The sequence below is a fragment of the Acomys minous genome (genome assembly GCF_964271855.1).
Source record: "Acomys minous genome assembly, chromosome: 16".
NCBI classification, from domain to species: Eukaryota; Metazoa; Chordata; class Mammalia; order Rodentia; family Muridae; genus Acomys; species Acomys minous.
In genome coordinates, this window is record NC_140498.1 from 83,528,111 (window position 1) to 83,541,940 (window position 13,830).

The 13,830-nt window shown below is 50.5% G+C and overlaps 1 protein-coding gene across 1 annotated transcript in view; it reads right to left on the reverse strand.

Annotated features, from left to right (window-relative positions):
- The window catches only part of AACS (acetoacetyl-CoA synthetase), a 44,672-nt gene that overhangs the window by 27,929 nt on the left and 2,913 nt on the right, over positions 1 to 13,830 (reverse strand). The window contains exons 2-4 of the mRNA XM_084762979.1: positions 8,408 to 8,511; positions 7,355 to 7,475; positions 840 to 953 (exon numbers count right to left, since the gene is read on the reverse strand). Of these exons, the coding sequence (XP_084619105.1) occupies positions 840 to 953; positions 7,355 to 7,475; positions 8,408 to 8,511 (339 nt within the window). The remainder of the gene's footprint in view (positions 1 to 839; positions 954 to 7,354; positions 7,476 to 8,407; positions 8,512 to 13,830) is intronic.

The window sequence follows — 13,830 nt, forward strand, 5'->3', positions numbered from 1 at the left end:
CCTGGAGGCCTACAGACTCAACAGTCTCTAACAAGGTTTCAGAGGCTCCCTCAGCCTTAAGGTTTTGCGCTTTCCCCGCCCTGTGGTCAAAAGTGAAATGGGGAGGCAGTGAGGAGCATCACTTTGAAGGGAACAGATAGGGAGAGGTGGAAAAAGCCATGACAGATCAGTGCTGGGCATCTGTCACCGTGCCCTCGCTCCTACAGACACCTTGTTCTCAACAGCCACTGGGCCTTCGAGGGGGCTATGTGTGCAGCCAGCTCCACTTCCTCCTGCACACTGCCCCAGGGCATCTCTGTTAATCCACCAACTGCGCAGATCGCTCCTGCACATCCTTGTCCCTTTCTGTTCCAGAAACAGTGAGGAGAATTCCTGGTCCTCCCAGAACAACAGGAGAGAGGACTCTGGCTTTGGCCTTCTTTGTCTTGTTGTTCTACGTTGTTACTTGGTTTTGTTTTGAGACAAGATCTCTCTGTGAAACCTGAGCTGGTCTCAAATTTACAAGCCTCCAACCTCAGCCTCCCAAATATCTGGAAATGATGGGGACACCGAAGCACCCAGGACTCTGTGCCATTCACCCTGTGTCAGCTCGGACCCGTCTGCATGACTGGCACCACACAGGGGTGTGTTCTTCACCTAGCTAAACTTTTTTTCAAATCTCTCCACCTTCTGGGCCATTGTTGTTGTTGGTTTGGTTCGATTTGGCTTGAGTTTTTGGTTCTAGGGATTGAACCACCATAACACTTTAAGGCCTTTACCAAGGAAAGAAGGGAAGGGAAGAAAAGGAAAAAAGGAAAGAGACAGAGAGAGATGAAAGAAAGAGAAAGGCCCTTCCTTACCGACCACTCGATCCCCTTTCTTCACGCCCATCTTCCTCATGGCAGCTGCGAACAGAGCCACCTGCTGCCTCAGCTCTTTGAAAGTCACCTTCACAATCTCCTCTCTGCCTTCCCCTGAGGAGAGAACAAGAACAGCTCAAGTATAGGCCACGCAGGAAGGGACCCCAGTCAGCCTGTGCCCAGGAGAAGGGGACCTGGACACGGGAGAATGCAGAGCAAGGTCCAGGGTGGTGCCACTCGACAGAAGAGCCAGGCAGCATGGAAGCCATTTCAGACCCCCAAGGTGGGATTCCCCAGGAGGAGATGTGTTTTATATATGAAAAAGAAGATAGGAAATAGGAAATACGTGCCACACAAACAGATATGATATGGAGATGTTTATTATATGAGCATGGGGGGATAAGAAAGGGGGAGTGCCCCAGAGAGAGACAGAGACAGAGGAAGAGAGATAGGTACAAGAGAAACAAGAGAGAGAGAGACAAGGTGGGTTTGTCTTTTTATAATCCTAGTGGCAGGTAGGTAATGATGTCACAGGTTGCTGGGCAGACTGGAGTCATAAGTTGCTAGGCAGACTGGGGCAGTATGCTAACAATGTTGATGAAAATAGCCAGACTGGTGGGATGGTAGGAAGACCCCACAGACCTGGAGGTTATGTTATGCAGAAAGAGGGTGCAACGTAGAGACCAGGAAACTAATATGGAGACAGCACGTGCACAGCTGTCACCTGTAGCAGCACTTCCCTGGCACTGCCACCACCACACATCCATCACCACAGACCCATTCTTTGTTCACATGAGCCTCATGGTCACCTCTGACCCCAGCTGTTGCCAATCTACTGTCCGTCAGCACAATCAGAGTGATGAAAGAGGTTCTGATGCATCAGCCTACCTCCATCTTAGGCTTAAAAGCCATCTTATAGTAAAGACAAACTAGGTTCATTCTCGGTTATAATTAAGCCTGTTTCTCAAGGATTGGGCTATGTTCCACATGTAGCCTTAACTACAAAGAGTTCTGTACTCCCTGTTCCAAGAATTGGCAACCATGTCAAAGGGTTGTTATGACTACCTTGTTACCACCCCTTGCAATCATGTCTTTGTTTAGAAGGTCATTATGACTAACTATGCATAACCTGGCCTATTTTGCTCACCAATCCCCCAACTGGAAGCCCCCTACCCCTGAGCTATAAAAACCTTGTCTTTCTCATATCCAATGCTGACCTCTGAAACCTCGCCTTTGGGGGAAGCAGCCTATGTACACAAATAAACTACGTTTGCGTTAAGTAACTGCTCACTGGCCTGGAGAGATGGCTAAGAGCACTGGCTGCTCTTCTAGAGGTCCTGAGTTCAATTCCCAGCAACTACATGGTAGCTCACAACCATCTACAGTGAGAGCTAGTGTCCTCTTCTCGTATGCAGGAATACAAGCTGGCAGAACACTGTATACATAATAAATAAGTAAATCTTAAAAAAAAAAAAAAAAAAAGGCACTCAGGAAGCAAAGGCAGGTGGATCACTGTGAGTTCAAGGCCAGCCTGGTCTACAGAGTGAGTCCAGGAAAGCCAAGGCTATACAGAGAAACCCTGTCTTTAAAAAAAAAAAAAAAAAAAGGTAATTGCTTGCTTTAATTCATTTAGCCATGATTATTTAGGCTGGTAGTCTTTATCTTCCCATCTTTGGGATTAACAGTTTCTATGGCCAGACCAGTGCAGCTGCCACCCTTGAGACTACCCTTGGGCCTCCCCTCAGTGCAGCACACTTAGGCCTCATCTATCCTGTTTCCAGCTGAGTAGCTGCCCACCTTTGGCCGGGCTTTGATGGTTATTGTTTTACCGACATCTAATGCAAAAATTAACTAGTATGAATTTTAAAATTATATGAGCTGGGTGTGGGGCCCAAGCATTAACTCCCAGCACTCAGGGGGGCAGAGGCAAACCGAGCTCTGAGTTTGAAGCTGGCCTGGTCTACATAGGGAGTTCTAGGCCAGCCAGGGCTACAAAGTGAGGTTTCTTTTTTTTTTTTCCGAGACAGGGTTTCTCTGTGGAGCCTTGGCCATCCTGGACTCACTTTGTAGGCCAGGCTGGCCTAGAACTCACAGAGATCCTCCTGCCTCTGCCTCCCGAGTGCTGGGATTAAAGGCGTGCGCCACCACGCCCAGCTACAAAGTGAGGTCTTATTAAGCCACACAAACACAAAGAATATTAAATGACCACTGTTGCCCACAGTGGCCTCACTGTGAGAGCTACTCCAAGGCTTACAGGAGTCCTTAGCAAAGAAATTAGGTCAAAACACCAAGGCCAATTTTTACCTATTTAATCAATAGATACTAAAAATGGCAGTGGAGCCAGGCATGGTGGTGCACACCTGTAATCCCAGCACAGGGGAGGCAGAGGCAGGCAGATCTCTGTGAGTTGAAGGCCAGCCTGATCTACAAAATGAGTCTAGGATAGCCAAGGCTACACAGAGAAACCCTGTCTCAAAAAGCAAAACAAACAAACAAACAAATGGCAGTGAACTAGGTGTCTCACACAGCCCTTCTCCCAGCTTCCCAGGCCTGGCCCTGCTGACCAGTGGATCATTGTAGGGGCCACAGAGTGACCACTGAGCTTTGGTCATAAAAGTCACGGCAACAGTTGGGCCCACTGCCTCAAACCCATCATCACAGCTCCTCAGGAGGCCAGGGCTGGAGAATCGCATGGTCTAGGCCAGCCAGGGCCACTTGGTGAATGACACTGTCTCTAAGTCAGTGGTTCTCAGCCTTCCTAATGCTAGGACTCCTTAATACAGTTCCTCATGTTGTGGTGAACCCCCCACCCCAACCACAAAATTATTTTCATTGCTACTTCTATGAATCATAAGGTAAATATCTGATATGCAGAATATCTGACGTGTCATCCCTATGAAAGGGTTGCTCAAATCCCTAAAGCCCCATAGTGGGTCTCGACCCACAGGTTGAGAACCACTGCTCTAAGTAGCCGTAAAATGATGCTGCAGACACAACTCGGCCAGAGAACACACCTATCCCAGTACAAAAACAAGATCCAGCATCTCCCCTGTGGCCCGCTGTGGGGAGCCAGCTGCCTGCTGTGAGGCCCTTGGGGGAGCCCTCATTGTAAGGGGTGAAGCCTTGGGGCAGCCCCTGTCAGCCAGCTATGTCACAAGGACTGAGGTGGCAATCTGTCCAAGATGGCCTGTCATGTGACCTGTCACCCTGCACAGCAACTGGAGTGGGCTGTGGAGGAACTGGAGCTCTCCCTGAAGGAGAAACAATGGCCTTGGAAAGACACTAGCCCTGGGACCATCAGCTTTGAGGCAGGGTGTGAGTTCATCTCATCCCAAGGCACAAAACTGGTGTCCTCTGTGTGCCCAGGATGGGCAGAAGTCCACCAGCCTCTCTTTTGACTCTCCAGTGCTGGCCATGCAGCTACTCCTGTGTCTACAACCCAGGACATTTTTATGCCGGGCCACAGGACTTGGAGACAAAGTGCGCTGTGCAGCCAGCTGTGCTGACAAAGCCTTTACAGGGCCGGAGGGCTGCCGCCCGCTCACTGGAGCATGAAGGCTGAAGTACCTGCAGCTTTATCAAAGGAAGCCTAAGTACTGCAGTGGATGCCTGGGTGAGCAGGGCACAGCCAGGTGACAGGTGACATCTGTGAAAGTAGTGGGGGGGGGGGGGACGGGAGAGGGGGCAGAATGACACAGATGTTCTAAAAGCAGCAGAAACTGAAACACAATGATTTTTAAGCCTCCACACTGCTTGTAGGGCAGCCTTGGGAAGGCCAACTGTAGGCCAGGGAGGAGTGCAAGCTCAGGCTGGTGCAAGCTCAGAGAGCCCCCGGCTTAAGGGCACCTGCCACTCTGAAGACATGAAGGGCGGGAAGGGGGGGGGGCAAGCTGGCTCAGCAAAGCTCCGACTTTAATGGGAAGGCACAGGGGACAGTGAGTCAGAAGTGGCCTCCTCCTGCCCACTCAGGGCAAAGCTTACAGAAATGCCAGCTCAGCTGACCTCTACTCCTGTGAGAGAGGGGACAGGGAGACAGGGATGGGGGGATTACCCTTGGTTTAGTACACACCTGGATGGATGACTGCACCACAAGCACTGAGAAGCAGGTCACTTTCCCCTAACCATCAGGGATGCCATTGTGGTTTGGGGTGTAAGACTCATGACTGCTCCCATTTTGCAGTGGGAGAAACTGAGTACTCATGAAGTGCCAGAGTATAACAAATGCACGTCTATGGATCCAGAGAGAAAGGTAAGGTGGTGTCACCCCAGAGCCCTGGCCTTCTCAAGCCTCCAATGCACACACAGACTTAGACACACAGGCAATGGGGCCTTATGGGTGTCTAGGAAGGAAAACACTGGCGGGGACAATAGGACAGACAGCTAGCTGATGCTAGCTGGGCATGGTGGTGCATACCTTTAATACCAGCACTCAGGAGGCAGAAGCAGGAAGATCTCTGTGAGTTCGAAGCCAGCCTGGTCTAAAAGGCAAGTCCAGGACGGACAGCCAGGGCTACACAGAGAAACTCTGTAGAGAGGAAACACCCACCATCACCACCACCACCACCCGCAGCCGGAAAAAGAAAAGCTAATGCTGAGAGCAAGAGGCCATGCAGCGTGATTCCGGGACAGCGAGAGAGCTAGTTCACAAACACAGAACAGAAAGCAGACCCTCTCCTTGCCCCTGGCCTCTGACTAAAGCCAGTCCCCCTCAGCTCATCAGTTCCTTTCTCTTAGGTTATTTTATGTGTTCTTCCCAGCACTAAGGGACACCTGCCCCTGCCCCTGTCCCTGCCCTTGCAAAGCAGAAAGCCTGCCTGTACCACTCAAAGCTGCAGTTCCCAGCACTTGCATGGGTCTGAGGAACAAGTGCACGAGGGCCTGATGGAGATGCCTGCTAAGAGCAGGAGAAAGGCTGGTGGGCACCCAAGCCTCTGCCTCTGCCTGACCTGCACCACGGAGCTAGGAACCCAGGGGAGGAAGAAGCAAAAGGCATTCAACACCCAAACCCGACACAAGCCCTGTGCTGAGCACGTGTGTCGGAAGTGACTGTGGCTCTGAGACCTCAGGCTGAGGCCCACCAGAGATGCTCCGTGACAGCCACCATGATGAGAGCTGCATAGATTTACAACATAGAATCTTGTCGGAGGAGCCCACTTATTTCCTCTGTGCCAAGAGCTGTTCTGAGACAGAGAGAGAGAGAGAGAGAGAGAGAGAGAGAGAGAGAGAGAGAGAGAGAGGTGCCCAGCTCAAATCCAACAACCCAGAAGTAGGTGCTATCATCTGTCCAACTTGGCAGTAGAGAGACAGCCAGAGAGGCTGAGCAACTTACCCAAAGTCACACAGCAACATCATGAGGCTGGGCCTTGAACTAAAATCCTCACTCAAGCTCATTTAGCCCTCCACCAAACTCAGCGATCTAATTCCCCCCATTGCAATACTTCTAAGTAAAAGAATTTGATAGAGAGCCACTGGGCGTGGTGGCGCACGCCTTTAATCCCAGCACTTGGGAGGCAGAGGCAGGTGGATTGCTGTGAGTTGGAGGCTAGCCTGTTTTATAAGTCTAGGACAGCCAAGGCTACACAGGGAAACCCTGTCTTGGGAAAAAAAAAAAAAAAAAGAACTTGATAAAGATTAAAGGAAGTTTAGAGACACCAGAAAACTGATCACTGTCAGACTGGGTCAGACAGATACTGTGACACCAAAGAGCATAGTGAGTCCTTTTCAGAAGCATTACGGCTAAGCATCTGACATATGCTGGTGGCTCTCACTGGTAGTAAAGATGTTAGTTAGCACTGTCCAAAACACAGAACCTTGAGTTACAAAAAGCTAATGGCTCCAGGAAGCTCCACCCACTCCACTAAGCCCCACTTCCTACAGTGGGATGAACCACAGGTGTAGCCAGTGTGGTGGCACACGCCTTTAATCCCAGAACCAAGGCTACACAAAGAAACCTTGTCTGGAAAAAGGTGGGGGGAGGGGGGGAGATGTTATTACTCAAAGGGGAGCTTGCATCCACCTGGAACACCCATTTCCACGTATTACATCAACCTCTAGCATAGGAGCCTGATGTGTCCTCTGGTCTCTACATAAACACACATGCACCTGCATACACAAATATGCGCACAAGTGCACCTGCACACTCCTGAACGTGCGCACACACATGCACCATACACACAGAATGATCGAAACAGGCCAGGTGGTGGTGGCGCATGCCTTTTAATCCCAGCACTCGGGAGGCAGAGGCAGGCGGGTCTCTGTGAGTTCCAGGCCAGCCTGGTCTACAGAGTGAGTTCTCGGGCAGCCAGGGCTGTTACACAGAGAAACCTTGTCTTCAGGTGAGGAGGCGGGGAGAAGGACAGAAACAAGCCAAAGTCTGTGACCAGCCCTCGCTGTCTCCCAGCAGAGGTGCTCGTTATGCCTGAAGGATGCCGACACCCAGTTGCAACCCTCCCCGCAGCCCCTCCACACCCACAGGGCCACACATGTTCACGACCCAGGACACCCATGAGACTCACGGGCCACATAAAGGGCGACTCTGTCATTCTCCTTGTGGCGTAGGAGGTTCTCTGCGTAGTTGAGGCGGCTGCCTCTGAACCACTCGGGGACATCTGCGATTCCTTTGGATGTGTCCACGACCTGCAGAGGAGCAGCAGAAGGAAGCCAGGGCCTCAGCACAGGGCCTTATGACGTCACCCATACACCAACCCTGACCTGTGGCCATAGCACAGCCCTGCACCCAAGGAAGCCGCCCCACCCTCCACTCCCAGAAATTCTTACAACAGAGTTTACTAAGCACCTATTTAAGACAGTTGCTAAAGAGGAAGTAAAGGAACTGCCCAGGCCGGAAGTGGGAAGTTCAGGTCTGCCATCCCAGCACCTGGGGGGTGGAGGCAAGGGGATTAGGAGCTGCAGGCCAGCCTTGGCTGCATGGAACCCCTTGTCAAAAAGAAGGGGAAGCCATAGCAGGACATAGGGGTCTTCCTATATAGCCCAAACTGGCTCCAAGCTTACACTCCTACTGCTTTGGTCTCCTGTGTGCTACTTTTAATTTTTTTTTTAATTTTTTTATATAGTATTTTATTTTATAGTATTTGCCTACATGAATGTCTGTGAACCACAAGCGTATGGTGCCTGTGGAAGCCAGAAGAGGACGTTGGATCTCCTTCGACTGGAAGTACAGACTATTGTGAACGGCTGCATGGGTGCTGGGAATTGAACCAGGATCCTCTGGAAGAGCAGCTGATGCTCTGAACCACTGAGCCACCTCTCCAGGCACCGCCCCCTTATGTTTTTCAATATGTGCATGTGTAAGGGGTGTTGCATATGCCACAGCCCATGCAAGAAGGTCCAAGGAAGGCAACTTGCAAGAGTTAGTTCTCCTTCTACCACGTGGGTCCCAGCGATCAAACTCGGGTCATCAGGCTCGGCAGCAAGCGCCTTTCCCCACTCAGCCATGTTGCTGGCCCACACAGGGGATTTTAAAAGCAGGCATGAGTCAGTATTCTCCGTCAATACTTCGCTCAGAAACAACCATGAAAGGAGACAAGAGTGTGGCAAGACCCACTTACCTCATCATACATTCGTGAGTAGACTATTCCGCTGAACTTCCAGAATTCAGCCCAAAAGTCTGAATAAGACCGGACAGACCAGTGGTACAGGTCATCATAAGTCCCTAAAAAAACCGAGCAAAATAGATGCCCTTCAGCCTGGCCTGAAAGGGGGGCCTCAGTGGGAAGTCAGGGGAGGGGGCCTCAGTGGGAAGTCAGGGGAGGGGGCCTCAGTGGGAAGTCAGGGGAGGGGGTCTCAGTGGGAAGTCAGGGAAGGGGGTCTCAGTGGGAAGTCAGGGAAGGGGGTCTCAGTGGGAAGTCAGGGAAGGGGGTCTCAGTGGGAAGTCAGGGAAGGGGGTCTCAGTGGGAAGTCAGGGGAGGGGGTCTCAGTGGGAAGTCAGGGAAGGGGGTCTCAGTGGGAAGTCAGGGAAGGGGGTCTCAGTGGGAAGTCAGGGAAGGGGGTCTCAGTGGGAAGTCAGGGGAGGGGGTCTCAGTGGGAAGTCAGGGAAGGGGGTCTCAGTGGGAAGTCAGGGGAGGGGGTCTCAGTGGGAAGTCAGGGAAGGGGGTCTCAGTGGGAAGCCTGAGGCCTAAGAACCTCACATGCCAGGGACTCAGTGACTGATGCCCCTGATGACTGGGAGGAAGACATGACACAAACCTCATGACACAAACCCTTCATCCACTGTCCCCCAAAAAACAGTAATAGGTAGATAGACAGACAGAGAGACAGATAGGTAAAAATAGATATATGCATATGTGTGAGTGTGTGCGAGCGCGTGCACATGCATGTCGACAGCCCAGACTAACATCAAACTCTTTTTTCAAGACAGGGTCTCTCTGTGTAGCCTTGGCTGTCCTGGACTCACTTTGTAGACCAGGCTGGCCTTGAACTCACAGTCATCTGCCTGCCTCTGCCTCCCAAGTGCTGGGATTAAAGGCATGTGCCACCACGCCCTGCTTCGACTTGTGTTTTGAGTCAGGCTCTGTTACTGGGACCTGGAGCTAGCTGAGTAGCTTAGGCTTGCCATAGAACCCCAGCTATCCACCTGTGTCCACCTCCCCAGAGCAAGGACTACAGGAACACCCAGCTTTGTGGCTCCTGGGTATACATTTTATGCTTGCAGAGTGTACACCTGAGTCATCTCCTCAGTCTCCCTGCTTAACATGAGGGAAGGGGTTTAGTACACACACTACAGCACATGTGTAGAGGTCAGAGGTCAACTTTCGGAAGCCTATTCTCTCCTTCCACTATGTGAATTCCAGGGATTGAACTCAGGCTCTCTCCTCTAGCAGCAGGACCCTCCCTGACCGAGCTATCTCTCCAGCCCCTATTTCATAAGTCGATTCTTTGTGTGCTTCTTGATCTGTGTCTCTTTCTAAGATAGAGTCTCACTATGTAGTCCTGGCTGGCCTCAAACTCACTATATAGATCAGGCTGGCCTCGACCTTATAGAGATCTGCCTGCCTCTGGCTCCCAACTAAGTCAGCAATTAAGCAGGCATGCCACCATGCCAGGCTGTCTCCAGGTTTTCTTAGGAGGACATATGTTCCATCAAAAATGACACCAGGGGCCTGGTTTGGTGGCAAGAATTCCAGCTACCCCAGAAGCTGAGGCTGGGAGATTACAAGTTCAAAGCCAGCCTGGGCTATAGAATTCTTTCAAGTCTGCCAGGGCAACTTGACTGAGACCCTGTCTCAAAGTAAGAAGAGAATGTAGGACGTAGCTCAGGGGTAGAGGACTTGTGTAGCATTCACAAGGCCCTGGCTCCAATCCTCAGCATCACAGAGAAGAAAAAAAAAATCATCAAATGGCAAAGTCCCCTCAGTCACAGAGCTGAGACAGGTAAGCACTGCAGGAGAAGAGACAGCTCAACACAAATGGAGCATGGTTTAGCCACTCTTGGAGCATCACTGAAACCTAGAACTCACTCCCTCAGACTCCTGCCTCAGTGCGTGCAGGGGGGCCCTGAACTGAAACAAGCTATGCATAATACTTCTAAACAAGACAAGAACAACCCAAGTATGTGGAAGAAACCCAACCAAACTGTCTGCAACTCTGGCCTCTTTGGGGGCCAGAGGGAGAAGGCAGCAGGCACTAGTGTGCTTACAAGATATCCAAAGCCATCTCGGAGTTCCCCTCTGCAGATCCTGCCCAGCTAAGTTCAAAGCTGGGTGTGGGCGCTGGGTCGGACAGCTAAGGGTTTAGGCATTTAGTACTCAAGAGCGCACAGCTGCAGGGGTTCGGGGGGGGGGGGGCGCCGCACACATGCTGCAAGGGAGCTGAGTGTCTGGAGCCACACAGGTGGGCAAGCCACAGCAGGGCCACTGCAGGGTGTGAGCTTGTAAAGGTGGAGCCACAGATGACCTCAAGACTTTGCTGGAGACCCCAAGACAGGCCACTCTGTCTCTCCAGGGCATAGTTTGCCCCATGGGTCACTTCAAACTGTTGAGAAGCAGCTACAGATCCTACCATACCAGAATTCACTCTGGCTCCAGGTCAGGCTGGGTGAGTTGGAGCAGCATCCACTGTACCACTTCCAAACAAACGGCCCGGGCAGTCCTGTCTGCAGAGTGGGAGTAGTGCCATGGCTGTTGTGAAAACCAATGGGACACACTGCTTCAGAGCCATAAAGGAGGCTGGAATGGTCAGCAGGTAAAAATTCAGACAGATCACACTGTGAACCCCAAGATTGTGCTATCTGCTGGAGAAACCTGTTTCTAGTTGTGGTGTGGCTCAGCCTTAGCACACACTTTTCAACCAAGAGCTTTCTGCTTAAATATTGTAAATAGGATTGAATAAAGTAAACCATAGGTCGAGAGGCAGAGCAAGCCACCAGTTGACAGGTAGTGAACATAGGATTATTATGAAAAAAAAAATCAGCCAGGCACGGTGGTGCACACCTTTAATCCCAGACGTTGGGAGGCAGAGGCAGGCGGATCTTTGTGAGTTCGAGGCCAGCCTCATCTACAAAAGCGAGTCCAGAACAGCCAAGGCTGCATACAAGTCCAGGGTAGCCAGGGCTACACACAGAAATCCTGTCTTGAAATACAAAAACAGGGGGCTGGAGAGATGGCTCAGAGGTTAAGAGCACTTGTCTGCTCTTCCAAAGGTCCTGAGTTCAATTCCCAGCAACCACATGGTGGCTCACGACCATCTATAATGTGATCTGATGCCCTCTTCTGGTGTGCAGGTGTACATGTAAGCAGAGCACTGTATACATAATAAATAAATCTTAAAAAAAAAAAAAAAAACGAAAACAAAAAGGTGTAGTAGCTCACACCGTTAATCCTAGCACTCGAGAGGCAGAGGCAGGTGGATCTCTGTGAGTTCGAGGCCAGCCTTGTCTACAAAGAGTTCCAGGATCCAGTACTGTTACACAGAGAAAGCCTGTCTCTGCAGGAGAGGAGGAAGGTCAGCTGGGTGTTTTCTCTGCCTTTCTCAGCTAACAGGCTTTCACCCCAGCATCTGGCTCCTGAGTCTTTATTGGTAAAATAGAACTACTGAGATTTTGTTGAAAACAACAGAGGACCCAAGTTTGGTTACCAGCACCCACGTCAGACAGTGCACAACTGCATGTGACTCTAGTTTGGGAACTTCTGACTCTCTCTTCTGATTTCTGTAAGCAATTGCATGCACATCACCATACACAGCCATATGAATACACATAATTTAAAAATATATATAACCAGGCGAGGTGGTGCACTCCTTTAATACCAGCACTGGGGAGGCAGAGGCAGAGGCAGGTGGATCTCTGTGAGTTCAAGGCCAGCTTGATCTGCAGAACTAGCTCCCAGATAGCCAGGACTACACAAAGAAACCCTGTCTCAAAAAAAAAAAAAAAAAGGAAAAAAAAAGAGTACAAACTCCTACATTCAACTGTCCGCATTCAACACCCATTACTCTGAGTGGCCTGGGACATTACTGACGTCCTATGAGCCCCCTATGTAAGGGGGGGCTGATGGTGCTTATCCTAGGGTTATCGTCAGTTCCCTGCGGAATAAAGGCACCCAAAGGCATCTGCCATTGGTGTCACACCTATATACTGAGCCTATCCACACAAGGCCAGCCAACACAAGAGCTAATATGCAGTAGTGAGCAGCAGGCAGAGGGCAGCACAAGGCTTTGGCACTGCTGGTGAGACAGCTTTATGCACCTGTGGGAATTAACACCAACCAAACAGGCTGCATGGCTCCTCCTCTCCCTCCCTCAGGCTTAGTCACCTGAGTCCTCACAAACAGCAGACTCTGGATGCAAAAAAAAAAAAAAACCAGTTCCCAAGCTGCTGAGACCAGCTAGATGCTATAAATCTTTCCCCAGACACAAAAGTGGATTTAGAGTGAGCCTAGTAGCTCAGGTAGGTAATCCTTACTACTTGGGAAGCTGAGGCAGGAGGATCAAAAGAGCCAAGCCTGCCTGGTCTACAGAGCATGTTCCAAGCCAGCCTGAACAATCTTTAAGACCCTGCCTAGCTACTAGCTAAGCACATCTTTAACCCCAGCTCTCAGGAGGTAGAGGCAGGCAGAACTCTGTGAGTTCTAGGCTAGCCTGGTCTAAAGAATAAGTTCCAGGAAGCCAGGGCTACAGAGGAAAGTCCTGTCTTGAAAAACCAAAAAAAAAAAAAAAAAAAAAAAAAAGCCAGGCGGTGGTTGCGCAAGCCTTTAATTCGCAGTACTCGGGAGGCGGAGGCAGGCGGATCACTGTGAGTTCGAGGCCAGCCTGGTCTACAAAGTTAGTCCAGGACAGCCAAGGCTACACAGAGAAACCCTGTCTCAAAAAACCAAAACAAAAAGAGAGAAAGAAAGAGAAAACAAAAAAAGAAAAAGAGGGTTGAAGTGTGGCTCATGGGCAGAGCCTTGTTTAGCATGTGGGAGACCCTGGGTTCAATCTCTATGACTTTAAGAGAACAGAAGAACAGCCAGCAGCATCATTGAGGGGTGACCACAGGCACATTTGGTTCAGTGTGTTTAATGTTCAACCAAGAGACTAGACCAGTCTTAGTTTTAAATGAAAGGGGTACGGTGGTGCATGACTGTCATCTCAACACTCAAAGAGGCAGGAGGATCGTTGAGTCAAGTGTGGCGGCACACGGCTGATTTTAACCCCAGCACTGCAGAGGCAGAGGCAAGTGGATCTCTGAGAGCTTGAGGCCAGCCTGATCTATATAGTGAGTTCCAGGCTAGCCAGGATTACAAAGTGAGACCCTGTCTCAAAATAAAACAAACGAACAAAAAGAGAGCTAGGAGTGGGCTGTTGTGAGAGGCTCTAACTCTACATAAAAATGCTCACCGGGCTGGGGAGGCAGAGGCAGGTGGATCACTGTGAGTTCAAGGCCAGCCTGGTCTAGAAAGTAAGTAAAGGACAGCCAGGACTACACAGAGTAACTCTGTCTCAAGAGAGAGGGGAAAAAAAAAAGAGTGCTCACCATACATGAACCAGGAAGGCA